The sequence below is a fragment of the Macaca nemestrina genome, chromosome 9 (genome assembly GCF_043159975.1).
Source record: "Macaca nemestrina isolate mMacNem1 chromosome 9, mMacNem.hap1, whole genome shotgun sequence".
Taxonomy (NCBI): domain Eukaryota; kingdom Metazoa; phylum Chordata; class Mammalia; order Primates; family Cercopithecidae; genus Macaca; species Macaca nemestrina.
The window spans coordinates 7732615-7750253 of record NC_092133.1 but is presented as its reverse complement, the minus strand read 5'-3'; the positions used below and the strand labels follow the sequence as shown (position 1 = coordinate 7750253).

The following is a 17639-nucleotide window of genomic DNA, read 5'->3' as shown; positions in this document are numbered from 1 at the left end:
TTACCTCCTGTGGAAGCTGGAATTGGCATTACATTTATTATATCCTGATACTGAAAGCCCTGGTCTTTGCTACAGGTGGTCCTGTAGCTTATAAGCATGTAGTGAACTTGTTTCATTTTCCAGCCTTTGCATGCTGCAGAGCTTCCTGGTTAGGATGCGCTGGGAAGTGCCCCCCGGGAGAGCCTTGCTGTTCGGTAAGATGGAGGCTGTGGTAGTAGATGGGGTCGGTGGAGAGAGGTGGTCGGGGGTGCGCCCTTAGAACTTTCCCTAACATCTCAAGCAGTTAGCACTTTTTGGAAGATTTTTAGGCATCCCCTTCCTTTTAACACTGGGGGAGGATCACATTTACTTAAGATGTTCATCTGTCTGCAGAATTTAGTAAGAGTGGAAGCATATAGTGAATTGGTCGGTACTACAGCATTTACTAAATACTAAAGGGAACGAGTGGGCCTCATGGAAGACTTGGCCTTGGCTCTGATGCTGCCCTCTCCTAACTGGGCAACCTTGGACAACTTAGCCTTTCTGACTCCCAGTCTTATGGTTTGGAGGAGAATTTTAAAACTTAGCCTTTCTGACTCCCAGTCTTATGGTTTGGAGGAGAATTTTAAAAGCACTGTGTAAAAAGCCTACATAGGATTTGATTTAGGATACTACACATTGTACAACTTAATAGAAATAGAATGAGCTTTATATGTTGTTATAAGTGATTTATCCAAATGACTTGTTTTTATGTTTTTAGTGGCAGCTGAAGTTTGAGATTAGGAGAACATGGGGCCTATTAATGGGATAACAAAGACTTTTATAAACATACCACTCTCTTCTGGTTAGCAACAGGAAGGGAAACAGTCTATGGGTTTAGTTCATCCATCTAAAGTGTAGATGAAACACATGATGATTTTAAGTCCTTATTAATCTAGCCCAGGGTTCTCAACTTTGGTACTACTGACCTTTGGGGACTGGATGGTTCCTTGTTGTGGGGGGCTGTCCTGCACACCAGGGATGCTTCACAGCTTCCTTGGCCTCTATCCTCTAGATGCCAGTGCACCATCTCCTTAGTTGTGGCACCCAAAGATGTCACCAGACATTGCCAGATGTCCTCTGGGGTATAAAACCCTGCCTCCTTCCTAAGCCCTACTAGTGAAACCACTGGGCACAGCATGACCTGCCTTAGAAGGCCAGGGACAGCTGTGAGCCTTGGCCTTGGACAGGTTATCGTGTGACTTTTATTTGACACTTTTGATCTGAAAAATGTATGTAATGATGAAAAGGAAGTATAATGTAGCTAAAAAAAAAATCTGTAAGAGATTGGCAAGCTCTAGCAGACAAAATTGCTATTTCAAAATAAACTTGGCATAAATTTATTTTTACGAAAGAAAGGAAAAGGTATCAGCTAAAGATCATTCTGGGAGAAATCCCTTTATTCTCCTGTCTCACTGTTTTCCCAGTTTGTACATTGCCCAACTCACTTTGCACCACTGAAACCCTCCAAGGAAACCCAAAGAAAAAGTGTCTCCTAGGCCCAGGAACTGGCATCCCAGAGAGATTTTCTACCATAAGGAGCAGGAAGAGGGAGGCAAGCTGATCTCTCTGGGCCGGACTATAAGAGGGGAGGGTGGGTGAACCCCAGGAGGCAGTGTAGGGTACAGTGGGGGAGAATGGGGCAGGAGTGGATATTTTCTTTCAGGTTTAGAATAATAACGGGCTGGCCGGGCGCGGTGGCTCAAGCCTGTAATCCCAGCACTTTGGGAGGCCGAGATGGGTGGATCATGAGGTCAGGAGATCGAGACCATCCTGGCTAACAAGGTGAAACCCCGTCTCTACTAAAAATACAAAAAATTAGCCGGGCGTGGTGGCAGGTGCCTGTAGTCCCAGCTACTCGGGAGGCTGAGGCAGGAGAATGGCGTGAACCCAGGAGCTGGAGCTTGCAGTGAGCTGAGATCTCACCACTGCACTCCAGCCTGGGCCACAGAGCCAGACTCGGTCTCAAAAAAAAAAAAAAAAAAAAGAATAGTCACGGGCTGAAAGCGGGCACTACAGTGGAAGGGAGCATGGGAGCTAATGGTTAGCTCTTTTCATGCTAACCCTCCAGAGCCTAGCACAGGACTTGGCATGTATATTACTTAGGTTTGTTGAATGAATGAATGAGACCTTTGAGGTTATTTAGACCAGGGATTATAAACTCAAACGCTTGCCACGCATGGGTGAGGGGCTGGGCATACATTTGGAGAATTTAAGAGGCGGTGGGGCTGTATCCACTCACGATGGCAGCTGCTGCTACTGTCACCCCAACAACAGGCATGTGCTGGGTACTTACGATGTGCCAGGTGCTATTCCAAGTGCTTCACTGGTATTATTTCATTTAAGCCTAATCGTGATCCTTTTTAAAATTAGAAGGTGTAGAATAAGGAACAAATGAAACCAGAAACTCCTAGAAAGATGGGCGGCTTCTCCTAGCCCTTTACTCTCCCTCTATTTGTGCTGCCCGCCTGCCTGTTGGCTTTGCTGTGGAGCTGATGTCCCCTGTACAGAGGATGCCCTCCCCGACTGTGGCCCATTGTTCTTTTAGGCTTCTGGACTCCTGGGTCTGCTCCGCTTGGCAAGCTCTCTCCCCTAATTGAGTTTTCTCCTGGTGCTCCCCACCTCCCTGTGGGTAGAAGCCCCCTGACCCCACAAGCTCAGAGAAGACAAGGCCAACATGTATGTCACATTCCTGGGAAGAACTGAAAATTTTAATTTCGAATGTTAAAGCACTTTGTCCTTTTTTTTTTTTCCCCCAAAATAGTTTAACATCTCTTTGGCCGATGAAACTAGCATGTTGTGGCAGTTGCTGAGGATTTCCTTGCTTGTAGGAGACATTTATTAAGTCTTATGAAATCTGACAGGATTATTTCTAAATATCAAAATAACATTCACAAAGCAATACTTTATAACTTGAAAATGTCCCAAGCCTTTAGGTCAGTCAAAATGTTCTCTTAATATGTGAAAAGCAGCTGGCTTCTGAAGGTGCACAAGAAACGGTTGCGAAGAGCCATCTTGGATGCTGTGTTAACATGTGAAAACAAGGTCTTTTTCGGTAAAAGAAGCAGTTGAGTAGGAAATGTAAGATATACTTACAGAAATAGCCAAGCGCCTTCCTGGAGATGATCCCCGAAGGCCACAGGAGGAAGATGGTGGGAAGGAATCTCCTTTCTTGACGTTCTGGATGATTGCCTTCCATCTCGTTTCTCCAGGAGAGCCCATAAGTAGCGAGCACTTGCATCGGGCTGTTAATGTGAATGATGAAGATTTGCTTGTCCGAATACTTCAAGGAGGGTGAGAGAACTCTGTCAGTCTTTTTTTTTTTTTTTTTCCCCATGCCTATAAAGTGCATAGAAATACATGCAGTAGCTTCATTTTGTTTTCCTAAAAATTCCCATGCCTTTGAAACTGCCTCCAAAATGGATCTCAGGTGACTGGTGTGAGTTAATTAAACCATAGTTAATAAAGATGCTCGTGAAGCCCATGTAAATGTTACATTTTGTAATCATGTAAGAGAAATTGTAAAAGGAAATTACAAGGCTGGGTATCATATTTTCTTCCCAGAAATGATTTCTGTATCTTGCTTATAAGCCACAGCATTTAGACAAATTTCACCCCCAGATGCCCATGTCTAATTTCTGATGAAACGAGGGAATCGCCAAATCAACTGCTTTCTAATTTAAAAGGTTGATATAACACTAGAGGGAAAATGGTGAATATTGCTGCTGCAGATGAGACGTTTGAAGCTGCCTCCTACATGAAAAGTAGATGATGTTACCTAGGTTCTTTTTGAATCAATAGTTTTGAGTGCCCTAGCAGACAAGTCATTTGTGAATTATGGCTCTGTAATTTGGAGCTCTTCAGAGAAGGTTCCCACAAAAAGCCAAAGCTGCTGTGCTGGAGAATGTGCGTGAAGACCTCCGCTTTCTTCCCTGAACAGGACTGTTCTCTACCCAGTAGGTGAGATGGGAGGCAAGGAGAAAGCTCGAGTCTCCACCAATACAAACTCATGTTCGGTGGAGCTGAGAGTCAGCAGTGAAGATACTGTCCTCCGCTATCTTAAAGAGCTGTGTTCATCTAAGAGTGCTACATCTGATGGCACGGTGGCTTTGAGCTAAAGTGTGCATATTTTAAGTGAAATTACAGTAGTTTTCTCTTTTATTATGCATTTGAATCTTGTAGAATATTAGGCATATAGTTTAGAAGATTCTTAGCAGTCCTAAGACAAGAAAAGATTTAATGGCCCCAAAGAAATTGGAATTTTCAGTAAAATGAGTCATTTTAGCCACCTGAGCCCCACGAGAACCACTGGCTTTGACTCTGCAGTAGCTGTACTGAGCATGCTCATCTCTTTTCTCTGTCTTTCCCAAGCCATGTTAAGGTTGATGTTCCCAATAAGTTTGGCTTTACTGCTCTGATGGTTGCTGCCCAGAAAGGATACACCAGGTATGGCTCTTCTTCTTCTTTTTTTTTTTTAAATCTCTCTTGGGGATTTAACTTTTTGTTTTATTCAGAGGCTCTGGTCAGGATAAGGATGGGAGGAAAAAGGGCCATGGATGAACCCAGTTTCTTTTCTGTCTCCCAAACCATCCGTACCATGCGATGGCTTAAAAATCCCGCTGTTGTAATCATAAAGTTATACAATATGCAGGAGAGAATGTAAATCATATGTTGAGGAAGAGGGGTAGCCATTTAATTACATGCAATATATTTTTATGTTCTTGGAAAACTGGTTATTGGAATTTGAATTTTTCTTTTTAAAAAATAGAGGGATATTCTGGAAAACTTTCTGCTAGGTTGCTAAGATATAATTTTCACAGATATACTCTCATTATCTATTCCACACAGAGATAAGTATTAATAGAAATACCTTATTTTCATTTATATCTTAATTAAATGCCATTTGAAAAAAACATAAATGTTTTTTCATTAAATGCTACCATTTAAGAATATATTTAAAAATGGCCATTCAAAGGACAGTGAATTATTTTGGTAGCCCAATTTGTTTCATGTGCTTTTGTTTGATTTTAGTCAATAACTTGGGTCAAAGGTAAAAGCCTGTGTTGTTGGATTGAAGAGGTGGTTTTCTGGTTTAATGGTGCCTGGTTTAAAACCAGCTGGCTTCTGAAGGTGCAGAAGAAACTGTTGCAAACAGTCATCTTGGATGCTGTGTTATTCTTTTTTGACTGGACTGTTGTGGGTGCTGAGTGATCCAAGTGACTTACCTAGCTACAGTTCAGTTTGTTTCCTTTAGGCTTGTGAAAATCCTAGTTTCTAATGGCACAGACGTGAATCTGAAGAATGGAAGTGGCAAGGACAGGTAGGAGGTGGGATATGACTGAAAATGTGCTGATGTTCTCAGAATTGTGTTGCTGGGCTTGTGCCCAGAGGCACTGTGATCTCACCCAAACATTTTCTCGAGTTTCTTTTGACAAGTCCTGAGAGGTGAGTGGGTCCCCGAGGAAAGATGGTGATCACAAAAGCTGGCTTGCTCACATGGTCTTGTGCTTTCGCTCACCAGGGTGCTTGTGGGGGGCAGGCATCTGTTGTAACGTATGGTGACTTCTCTGGCGTGGTGGCTGTGCCCAGTGGACACGCAGTGCACGGGAAACGGCAGCTACAGAGCAGCTCTGGCCAGCTGCGCGGCCCGTGGGTACAAGCGCCTGCCCCCGGCACCCTGTGCCTCTCTCAGTCCCCCGCTGCATTTCAGCCTCACTCTTTGCTAAGAAATCTTCGTTGTTTCTAAAGAAGCAGACAGAAATCACCACCAGAGAGACGCCCGGAGCACTTTCTGAGGTGAGAGGCACATGTTCCCTTGGAGGGCTGAGAACGCTACAGGAAAAGCTCAGGGCAGATGAGTGTTCCTGAAAGACCTAAACACACTCTCTCATCTAGTCATTAGAGTTAATCAATTAATTCCAGCTAACCCGTGTTGATTGACTGATTACTACTTGCCAGGCGCTGTGCTTGGTGCATGGTGCATGGGTGAAACACTGAGCAAAATGCCAGGCCCTGGCTTCAGGGGCTGCGGTCACGACACACATGGAACCGGGGCTTGGGCGCTGCAGACTGCATCGACGGACAGCTGCCAAACACTGACCTTCTGGGGGAGGCCGTAAAGAAAACCCCAACTAACTCCTCAAACCAGAAGGACTATCTTCTACATTTACATTCTCGGAACACAATGCAGCAATAGATTTTAAATAACAATATCTTAAATATCACTTATAAATTTAAAAAGTATTTTTCCAAATAACTCATAGGTTGAGACTAAGCTGTCAACTCCAGGTTTGAAAAGAATAATAGCAACCTGAAAAGGGAAAAGAAAAAAAGTATAATGAGAGTAGGAAAAATGAAAGAATTAAAAGTAGACATTGATTAAAAAGTAGAAAGATTATTGAGAAATGTAAGAGCTCTCTGTTTAAGAGGCAACTATCTAGTTTGAAAGAGGACAATAACGATGGTTATAGAGAAAATGTAAACATGAAAAGAAGTTTGTGTCTATAATAGATAATGTCATCGAAATGGATACTTTGTTCTGAGAAAATTTAAACCATGTCAACCCAAGAAGTAGAAAATTCGAAATAACCAATGTCCATGCAAGAAACTAGAAAATTCATTTAAAAATTACCTCCAATGTAGGCTCCGTGGCTTGACTATTCTACCTAGTAAACCTGTTCAGATTTTCTAGGCACTGATAATAACCTTGGGCTTTTCCAGATCAGAGAGCAAACTGGAATGCTCCAGAGGATAACCTTATTGCTAAAATCTGATAGAAAAAAAGCTATGTGTGTGTGTGCTTGTGTGTAGATATTTATAGATCTCTTCCATCCCACCTAGGAGGGCCATTCCGGAGGGTATTAGGAAATTTTTTAACATAACACTTCCCAGCAGTAGATTAAAGGTGAAAACTGTTATTTGTGTAGACGCAAAACAAAAATTGGGTGTAACTTGGCATGTATATTAAAAAGTTTAAAAAGTATTTTTTAAATTTTTTAAATTTTTATTATTTTTTGAGACGGAGTCTCGCTGTGTCACCCAGGCTGGGGGTGCAGTGGCGCAATCTCAGCCCACTGCAAGCTCCGCCTCCCGGGTTCATGCCATTCTCCTGCCTCAGCCTCCCGAGTAGCTGGGACTACAAGCGCCCGCCACCTCGCCCGGCTAATTTTTTGTATTTTTAGTAGAGATGAGGTTTCACCCTGTTAGCCAGGATGGTCTTGAAAAAAGTATCTTATTTTTTAAAGTGAAGGATACTTTCAGCCTTTGAACAGTGTCTGGCACATGGGAGGCAGGAAGTGTCTGTTAAATGAAGGATTCCTTTGATTGCAGCATACAAAGGTTTCTTTTATTTTTTAAATCATCTCCATCAGCCAGTGTCATTCTTAGTATTGGCAAATTCCTTTTCAAAATTAGTAGTGAAGCCCAGGAGAGTGGTGGAGAGCTTGATGTGAAATCTGCATCCCTCTGAGGATGTGGTGTGGCCTTGGACAGGCTACCTAACCTCTCCGTATCTCAGTTTCGTGTCTGTAAAATTGGAATAATGGAAGTGCTTATAGGTTGTAGGCATTTAATGAGCTAATATGAAAAATGCATAAAACAGTTCCTGGCACATGGTAAATACAGATATATTTTGTTATTTCATGATTAGACAGTATTTTGAAGGCTGATCCACTTAGGAAGATATGAACTGAGATAAGAGGTGTGATTTATTTCCTGTAGAACCCAACAGAATCAACTTGAAAAACTTGGACTTAATAAGGAGGCTCAGTAAAGTGGACAAACAAGGCAAAGAAAAGACTTTCTTAAATCCCTGCAATTACTGGTTAATAAATATAATGGGGAAATAAAATAGAATGAAAACAAAGATAGGAAATCTGAATGAAAAAATAAACCTAAAAACCTTACTGAGAGATATAAAAATTTAAGAAATAAAGACATGTCATATGCCAGAATGGCAAGATTGAATATTATACAATTTTTAATTCTTCTCAAATACTGCATTGAGGTTCAGTGCAGCCTCAAATGGAATTATTCTTCGGAACCTGTCAAAATGATTGTAATTTATCGAAGAACAAATAGATAATATCTACTAAAACTTTGTCAAGGAAGAATGTGGAAGGACTTGCCTTGACAGTTATTAAAATGCCTCATAACGTTATAGTAATTAAAGTAATATGATATTGGAACAAATCAGAAAAAAAGTAGAATGGAATAGAAATCCTCAAGTAGATCCCTATCTACATAAGAACCTAGTATATGATGATGGAAGTAACATAAACCAATGAGGAATGTACTGGAAAAACAGGATGTTTGAAGGAAAAAGTCAAGTTAGATCCTGGTCTTATAGCATGTATCAAAATTCCAGATGAATTGAGAATTAAATGTAAAAGACCCATAAAAAATGACCAGAAAACACAGATGCATAATTGTTTTATCTTGTAATGTGAAAGGAACAAGTGCATTGAAAGGAATCATTAAGGAAAAGATTAAGAGTGTATTATACATTTTTAAAAACTTAATTACAATGTTAAGGACAATCCAGGGAAATATTTACAAATGTATTATAGACAAATTACTGGCATCTTTAATGTGTAGAACACACACACACCCGTACATGTACTCCAAAAAAGCCTCCACACACAGTGGAAAAAAGCAGTTTACACAAGAAGACAATTTATAGCAGAATCAATATAAGCAATTCATATAAAAATGTTTAGCATTACTAGTAATAAAAAGTTTTCTACTTATCAAATTGGTTATTAAAAAATAATCATGTTGGTAAAGATGCAGTGAAATAACCTGTACTTTCAAATATAGTTGATAGAAATGTAAATTGGTATAATCTTTCTGGAAAGCAATTCGGAAATGTGCTTCCAAAGTAAACCACATCCATGAACACAGTGATCCCGTTTTAGGAAACAATCAGAAATGCAAATATGATTAGTAAGGGTGTTTGTTGTTGCCTTATTCAAAATTGTGAAAAATGTGAAACAACTTAAATGTCCGACAATAGTGGATTGATTGAAATTACGATATGTTCATATGATGGAATGTTTAGTATGTGAACACTGTTTTCAGTGCTTATGTAAACAGGGAAGTATATGAAATAATAAGAAACTGAAATACTTTTTAAAAGGCAGTGAGAAAAGAAAATCATACAAAGCGAGAAAGGATGGGATTTTGTGTAGAGCTGGGAGTGTGACTCTGAGCAGGGAACTCAGCAGCAGGCGAGTGGAGCGGGTCCTCCATTCCTGGTGGGCTTGCCCTGGGGCACAGTGGGATGCCCTGCAGGGCTGTGCTCAGGAGCATGCTATGTCCTGGCCGCTCTTCCTTTCTCCTACCCTGTGAACCAGAGAGGGGCATTCTTATAAAGCAGCAGATAACAGACCCCGCGGGTGCCAGGCAGTTTGAGTTCAGGTGGCAGTTGGGGTGGTGGCTGACTCCAGCGGCTTGGCACTTGGAGGGCCTTGGTGGCTTTCTGCCAGCGGGAGGTGGTAAGTTCAGGGCTGTGCCTATCCCTGGGAAAGAAGAGCGCCTCGTCTCAATGAGCTCATTGCTGGGCAACCCAGAGCCTCCGGGGCTGGTTTTTAAGCAATCCTCCTTACCTTCTAGAGCAAATTCAACAGAATCTTAAGAGTTTGTTCTCTGTGAGGTGAGGTTATGGGTGACTCTAATATGGGATTTTTTTTTCTAGGTACCATGCCTTACTTTATAATCAGAAAAGAAGCATTATTTTAAAATCATGCAGATAGGCCGGGCGTGGTGGCTCACGCCTGTAATTCCAGCACTTTGGGAGGCCGAGGCAGGTGGATCTCGAGGTCAGGAGTTTGAGACCAGCCTAGCCAGGCTGGTGAAACCCTGTCTCTACTAAAAATACAAAAAATTAGCCGGACACGGTGGTGCGCGCCTGTAATCCCAGCTACTTGAGAGGCTGAGTCAGGAGAATCACTAGAACCCAGGAGCCAGAGGTTGCAGTGAGCCAAGATTGTGCCATTGTACTCCAGCCTGGGTGATAGAGTGAGACTCTGTCTCGAAAAAGAAAAGTCATGCAGATAATTAAGGTTCTATTTGAGAATATAATTTAAAAAGTGAAGTTTTCTTCCCTTAGCAAAAGTCATTCTAAAGACCCTCGAGTGCTTGGGAAAGGAGTATGAGCACCCTAAACCCAGCAGGCAGGTACTGCACCACGCTGACTGTCTTCTGGGGGTCTCCAAGAAATGAAGGACTGTGTGAGGACGTGGGGCTGCAGAGGTCTGGCCCCATCTCAGCTCAGCTGGGCCTTGCCTTGGGGGCTGGATATTCCAGTTACCACTCAGAGGCTTTGCACGTTTCCCTGTTGGGAAGATCTTCTGTTTTATTTTCTAACTCTATCTTGAAACATTTACACATTTAGAAAAAGTGAAAGAATAGTACAACAAACACCTGTATACCTCCCACCTAGGCTTGGCAGTTGATATTTGGCCGTATTTGTCTCTCCTTTTTTTCCACTCTTGCTGAACTATTTTGAAATTAGTAGATAGCATAATCCTTCACCCCTCAATACATCAGAAAATGTTTCCGAAAAACACGGTCATTAACCTGCATAGTAATCATATCACTTCTAAGACACTTCAACTAATTCCTTAATATCATTGATACACAACCACCCGTGCAGGTCTCCCAACCTGTTCCCCAAAGGTCTTCCACAGCTTTATTTGGGAGGTGGTGTGTGGGGTTCGGGAGGTGGTGTGTGGGGTTCGGGAGGTGGTGTGTGGGGTTCGGGAGGTGGTGTGTGGGGTTCGGGAGGTAGTGTGTGGGGGTTTGGGAGGTGGTGTGTGGGGGTTTGGGAGGTGGTGTGTGGGGGTTTGGGAGGTGGCGTGTGGGGTTTGGGAGGGTGGTGTGGGGCAAGACCATGATCCATTCAGGGTTCCCACATTTCATCTGGCCTTTCTCTCTATAGTCTCTTATTCTAGACCAGTCCTCTCTCTTTAAAACTTTTTTTTTTTTTTCTCATAGCAGTGACTTTTTGAGGAGAGCGGACCGGTTATCTTCTAGAATGTCCTATGTTCTGGATTTGCTTGTCTCCCAGTTGTGGGGCAGGCATTTCACTTGTTCATCTATCCCTTTATTAACAATAAAGTTAAAGACAGGCTTAAGGGCTTGATTAGGTTGGGTGCTGTGGCTCCTGCCTGTAATCCCAGCACTTTGGGAGGCTGAGGCAGGAAGATCACCTGAGGCCATGAGTTTGAAACCAACCTGGGCAACAAGGTGAAATTTTTTAAGAATTAAAAAAATTAAAGGCTTAATTAGACTCAGGTTAACACTTTAGCAAGAATACTTCAGAGCTAGTGTTGTGACTTCATGTTACATCCATCAGGAGGCATGTGATGCAGGTTGTCTCACAGGTAGTGATTCTAGGTTTCATTATTTTTTTAGAGTGATGACAGCAAATTTTCTTCTTTGTAAAGATAGAGTTTGCACTTAGAAAATTGCACTTAGAAAATAATTTTGGGGGTAATAATTCATTGCCGTGTGAATATTTCATTCGCTATTAATTTTTGTTTGTTTGTTTGTTTTTTGTTTTTTTTGAGACAGAGTCTTGCTCTCTCTCCCAGGCTGGCGAGCAGTGGCATGATCTCGGCTCACTGCAACCTCCGCCTCCCCGGGTTCAAGCGATTCTCCTGCCTCAGCCTCCCGAGCAGCTGGGATTACAGGCAGCTGCCACCATGCCTGGCTAATTTTTGTGTTTTTAGTAGAGATGAAGTTTCGCTATGTTGCTCAGGCTGGTCTCAAGCTCCTGAGCTCAGGCAATCCACCCACATCAGCCTCCAAAAGAGAAAGGATTACAGGGGTGAACCACTGCGCCTGGCCTCCCCATTAACTTTTACCCAATAATTTCAGTGCCAATAATTTTATTGCCTGAATCAATTATTTAATAGGGAATTGCAAATAAGGGCTTTTCTAACTCTATGGTTTCTTTTATATTTACTAGTTGGCAGTCTTCTGTGAAAAACAGCTTCTTCCCCCCCCCAACTGGGCATAGACTACATTTTATCCTAAAAAAAAAAAAAAGAAAATATTTAATTTTTTCTTAAATACCAACTTTTAGAGTAGGAAATTGGTTTGATAGTTATCTCTAATAGTGTCAAATGAGTATTTTTTCCTTTTCTCTTTTTTGAATATCATGGACTTCAGATGTTTTAAAATCTAATATTTTATCCTCAGTTACAGTCACTATTTGTTTTTTATTGAGATATAATTTACATACCATAAAATTCACCTTTTAAAACATACAAATCAACATTTAAAAATGTATTTGCAAAGTTGTGGAACCATCACTGCTATCTACTTCCAGAACATTCATCCCCTGCCCCCCTGAAATATTAGCCCTGCACTCTTTAGCAATCATTCCCCATTACTCCTTCCCTTCAGCTTCAGGCGGCCACTCACCTGCTATTCCTGTTTTGTAGGTTGCCTATTCTGGACATTGCATATAAATGGAATCAGACAATATGTGGCCTTTCATGTCTGGCATCTTTCAGCGCAGTGTTTCAAGGTTCTTTCATGTTTGTAGCACTTCATTTCTAATATTCCATTGTATGGATATATACCACATTTTGTACATCAGTTGATGGATATGTGTACATTTTATATGAACAATTCCCATGGCTTTTCCACTCAAGTTAGGATTTCTTGGTTTAAGCCAGGTAGGGTAAAAAGCGGAGCTGAGTTCGGTGACTGTGCTTATCATCAAATGCTGCTTCTTCCATATGTTGCAGTCTAATGCTGGCGTGCTATGCGGGACACCTAGATGTTGTGAAATATCTCCGAAGACACGGCGCTTCTTGGCAGGCTAGAGACCTGGGCGGCTGTACGGCTCTGCACTGGGCTGCAGATGGAGGCCACTGCAGTGTGATTGAGTGGATGATAAAGGATGGCTGTGAGGTACGGGACCTGCCTTGTTAACCATGCACATATCGTCAGGAATCTGAAATGCTGCTCCACGGGGTCTGGCAGAAGCAGGGCCTTTGATTAGTCAACCTACAAAATGCTGGAGAAAGTTTTCTGACTTAGCAAGAAAGCCCCTGAAACCTTAGAATGGACATGAGAGTGAGCTTTCCGATTGTCGTGGGGGTTTGTCTTGTGTAGGGAAAAGAAACATGTCTGAATCCAGAGCTGGACCTAATGCTTCTACTTTCTTTTTCTTTTTCTTCTTTTTCTATTTTTCTTTTTCTTTCAAGATGGAGTCTCACGCTGCCGCCCACGCTGGAGTGCAGTAGTGCGATCTCGGTTCATTGAGACCTCTGCCTCCCAGGTTCGAGTGATTCTCCTGCCTCAGTTTCCTTAGTAGCTGGGATTACAGGCACATGCCACCACCCCCAGCTAATTTTTGTATTTTTAGTAGAGATGGGGTTTCACGATGTTGGCCAGGCTGGTCTTGAACTCCTGACCTCAAGTGATCCACCTGCCTTGGCCTCTCAAAGTGCTGGGATTACAAGTGTGAGACACTGCACCCGGCCTGATGTTTCTACTTTGTTCTTTTGTTCATTTGCTGATTTCTTTCTTCATTCAGTCTGTCACTAAAGCTTTACTAAGCATGTACCAGATATTATCTCAAATGGTGGTGATACAAAGATATTAAGAGCTCTTATAGCCATTGTGCTTCTTGTTGCTTCTAAAATTAGGTAATTTTTATTCTTGGTTTGTTTTAAAGATTAGTCATTACAAAAAATTTCCAAAGAGCAAACTGACCCTATCAAGAATAGAACATTTCAGTTGTGTCTTTACCTGGAAACAGGCAAGTTGGTCTACTTTTGATTTCATGTTATCAGAAACTGCAAATTTGATTTAGCAAATAGAAGCAGTGTTGTTTGGACATCTATAGATATTTGAAGATGGGTAATTAGAATTAGATCAATTATGGAAATTGCTGATAACTTGGAAAACTTTAGTTCAAGACTTTGAAGGAATCAGCTAAAAATTTCAAAGCATAGAACTAAAGAATGATGGACAAAGTTCTGTGCTATCTGTGACTGCCAGATGGTGTGTAGTGCTGAGAAATTAAGTCGATGACCTGGAAAATCAACTCAAATTGAGAAAAGTCATGTCTCCTGGAAGATGTCAGTAGATTTGTTCTAGTTTGTTTCTGAAGGGTAATTGAGGGAAAGTGAGACTTCAGTTATGGGATCTACCTGGTTCCTGCTGCTGCTTTTGGAGAATTAAGAAAAGTGCCCACTTATAGGAAAAATTTCAGTCATTAAAAATTTATTACATTTCTTATTTTCCTTATGTTTTAGAGACAGGCACAGAGGCAGGAGGCTGAGCCTATGGGCTTCCATAGTAGAGCTGGGCCCACGTGCCATGTGTGGTAGTGACAGCCACACACTCCTTGATTGGTTTATGATGAATTCTGGGCAGGTTTTGCACCTAGTGAAAGTCTGTGGTTGAAAAAGAAGGTTGTACTTTGCTGTAAGAAGTCAGGCATCCAGGCCGGGCGCAGTGGCTTATGCCTGTAATCCCAGCACTTTGGGAGGCCAAGGCGGGTGGATCACTTGAGGTCAGGAGTTCGAGCCCAACTTGGTGAACATGGTGAAATGCTGTCTCTACTGAAAATGCAAAAATTAGCCATGTGTGGTGGTAGGCGTCTGTAATCCCAGCTTATTAGGCAGGCTGAGGCAGGAGAATTGCTTGAACCCAGGAGGTGGAGGTTGCAGTGAGCCAAGATCGTGCCACTGCACTCTAGCCTGGGCGACAGAGTGAGACTCCATCTCGAATGAATGAATGAATGAATGAAGCATTCACAATAGGGCAAATCTCTATCAACATTTAAATACTGGAGTTTTGGAAATGTTGGCTCTCAGGGCTTCAGATGTCAATATACTTATTTGGTAGAAATTCCATCTTTGAAGCACTGGAACTACTTTGCAGAGGACAGAACAGTAAGCATGGATGTGTTCACTATAGATTTCCACATGACTGGCCTGGTGGCGGATGGATGATGTCAACATGAGTCTCTCCATGTTCTGGCAGATGGCTCACCTGATGCTTCTGAAGCCCATAGGAAGGACTTGGGACCCAATCACCACCTTCTTCCCAAATGTAATGATCATATACTAAGAGTGACTTATTGGCGACTTATGTATTCATTTCTGCATTTAATGATCCATGTGATCTCAGGAAAGGCACTTCTCTGAGATTTAGTTTGATCGTTTGTAAAGCAAGAATAAAAATACCTCTGATTAACCTTTAGCACCTCTGATTAACCTTTAGCACCTCTGATTAACCTTTAGGACCAAAAGAGAAAGTGTGTGTAAAGAGGGTTGAAAGCTTGTATAAAGCATCATGTAATATGAGGTGCTTATTTTATTATTCTTTAAATATAACGGAGTGTGTTGCCCACAGGTTAGTTCTTTGCGTGAAGAAGAGCTGCAAATCCAAATCGTGTTACAGTGGATAATCTTATACGTAGAAATACCCTGAAGTGCCCCCAAGATCTCCTGGAAATTCCTTGTTTGTTGTTCCATTCTGAAGTTTTACTAAAGCTGTGCTTCATCTTTGAGTAATTTTTCTGTAACAGATTGTGTGTGTGTGCGTGCATGTGCTCATGTGTGCTTACATGCATGTGTGCACATGGTATGCATGTGTGCATGTGCACGTGTGTATCTGAGCACACACATGTATCTGTCTTTACTTCAGCACCGCTCTTCGTGGATTGGTGAAGTCTTCACTGGAATTGGAAGAGACAACATTTACATTTTCTTAATCTGAAATATTTATTTTAAAACACTAAATTGAGAGATTTCAGTGTAGAGAAGATGATCAGGAAATAGCCATCTGATTACTGGGCACACTGTTTTGGAGAAGCCATTAGTCAGACTTTTCAGACAGAGTTTGTGTAATGAATCTGGTTGTTCTGTATTTTACCTGTAGGTCTCCTGCCTAAAATTGATAAGTATTGGTAAGCATAAGAGTTGTGTGTGTATATATTATTACTGTCTCATTCCAGAAAGGATGTAAAGCTGCTTACAACGATACATAAAAGAAAGAAAAATGAATGCTAGGTGAGGAAAGTTAGGCAAGAGAAAATAAGAACTCACCAGGAGCCAAGGGGAAAGTAGTTCAGTTAATTTTTCTAGCCCACCTTTTTTCCACTTTAAAGGATGTAGGTGAAGAAGCTGACGGGGAGACCCTGGGGCCTCTCAGCACCCTCTAATGCGATTCTAACACATGTCTTTGCAGCACAGAAATGTGACTTAAATTAGAACAGTGCAGTGAACCAAATATAGAAAGACTGCTATCTAAGTCCGGGCACTGGGGCAAGCAAATATTCCTTTTATAAGTTTGAATCAGTTTAAGAAAAAGAAATTGGGCTTAACACAGCTGTTTCTCTGGCACAACAGGTAGACGTCGTGGACACTGGTTCAGGATGGACCCCACTCATGAGAGTCTCTGCGGTGTCGGGAAATCAGAGGGTGGCCTCTCTTCTAATTGATGCTGGAGCCAATGTGAATGTGAAGGACAGAAATGGAAAGACGCCCCTTATGGTAGGTCCTCCTCCCAAAAATAGGCAGTTTTCTGCGTGGAATTAAGGTCAGAGCTTTTTCTGTAATTAGACAATTCTTGTGAGTTCAGCCCTGCACCAGCCCTTGGGTTTGACTGTGTGTGTGTTCCCTGTCGGCTTGTTCATAAGGGCATGAGGCTATCACTAGAATACTTTGTTGCCTTTTTATGACTATTGAAGGAGTAAAGAGCCCCTGTTCCCAGGACTGCTGTGGGATCAAAACAGATCTGGTGAAACAAAGAACAAACTGCTTTCTGTCCTGGTTTTCGTGTGGAGAGAGGGAGGGTCCGTTTTCATTTTCCCTGGAGTTGCTACCACTGCAGCTATAGAGGAAGTGCTGTGCCTGCAGGCCACGCAAAGCCACAGTGGCCCTTTGTGGGTTGCAGGGGGGCTGCTGGGACCCTGCACGCGCCAGGCTCGTGCTCCCTGCTGTGTGTGCCCTGGAGGGAGATGCTCATGCACACCACCCTGGGTTTTGTTTTCTAGGTGGCTGTGTTAAATAATCATGAAGAGTTAGTTCAGTTACTTCTTGACAAAGGGGCAGATGCAAGTGTAAAAAATGAGGTAAATGGGTCCATCTTTATGTAAAGATTTTCCTCGGAGGGGGAGAAAGAACATTTATAAGCATGTAAAATTTTTGTTGTTTCCTGTTTCAGTTCGGCAAAGGTGTCCTAGAAATGGCCAGAGTTTTTGACAGACAGGTTGGGATGCTCTTTCTGCCTATCAAGGCTAATTTTGTAGTCCTTCTAGACTCAAACCACCAAAACCCTGCATTACATTCTCCTGTCTGTTTTGTTTATCCAGAGTGTAATCTCCTTATTAGAAGAAAGGAAAAAAAAGCAGAGGCCAAAGAAGTCTTGTGTCTGCTGATGAGAGCACCACTCATCTGCGAAATGCACGTAAAACAAAGTGAACCATGACTGTTAAACTAGGGATGGGAAATTCTGCATCTTGGAGGGCTGTACATTTATTTATTTATTGAAGATTCACTGATCCCACTTTGAAATACATCTTTTTACCTAAGCACACGCATATGTGTTGCCATCACTGGGCGTCTGTAGAATGGGGATGTTTTCTTGCA

The 17639-nt window shown here is 42.0% G+C and overlaps 2 protein-coding genes across 9 annotated transcripts in view; one reads left to right on the top strand and one right to left on the bottom strand.

Moving 5' to 3' along the window:
• LOC105470417 (fibronectin type III and ankyrin repeat domains 1) overlaps nucleotides 1-17581 on the top strand; it is a 119399-nt gene extending 101818 nt beyond the window's left edge. For 6 of the 8 annotated variants that reach the window (XM_011722407.2, XM_071068941.1, XM_071068939.1 and 3 more), the window contains 8 exons: nucleotides 3231-3312; nucleotides 4390-4464; nucleotides 5273-5338; nucleotides 12777-12942; nucleotides 16398-16541; nucleotides 17045-17122; nucleotides 17215-17259; nucleotides 17363-17581. In XM_011722407.2, the coding sequence (XP_011720709.1) occupies nucleotides 3231-3312; nucleotides 4390-4464; nucleotides 5273-5338; nucleotides 12777-12942; nucleotides 16398-16541; nucleotides 17045-17122; nucleotides 17215-17259; nucleotides 17363-17428 (722 nt within the window). In that variant the 3' untranslated portion in view covers nucleotides 17429-17581. The remainder of the gene's footprint in view (nucleotides 1-3230; nucleotides 3313-4389; nucleotides 4465-5272; nucleotides 5339-12776; nucleotides 12943-16397; nucleotides 16542-17044; nucleotides 17123-17214; nucleotides 17260-17362) is intronic. The other 2 variants (XM_071068938.1, XM_011722420.2) reach the window with 2 other exon arrangements.
• The window catches only part of LOC105471414 (ADAM metallopeptidase domain 12), a 398606-nt gene continuing 389903 nt past the window's right edge, over nucleotides 8937-17639 (bottom strand). The window contains exon 24 of the transcript XR_011607578.1: nucleotides 8937-9360. The gene's annotated coding sequence lies outside the window, so the exon portion shown is untranslated. The remainder of the gene's footprint in view (nucleotides 9361-17639) is intronic.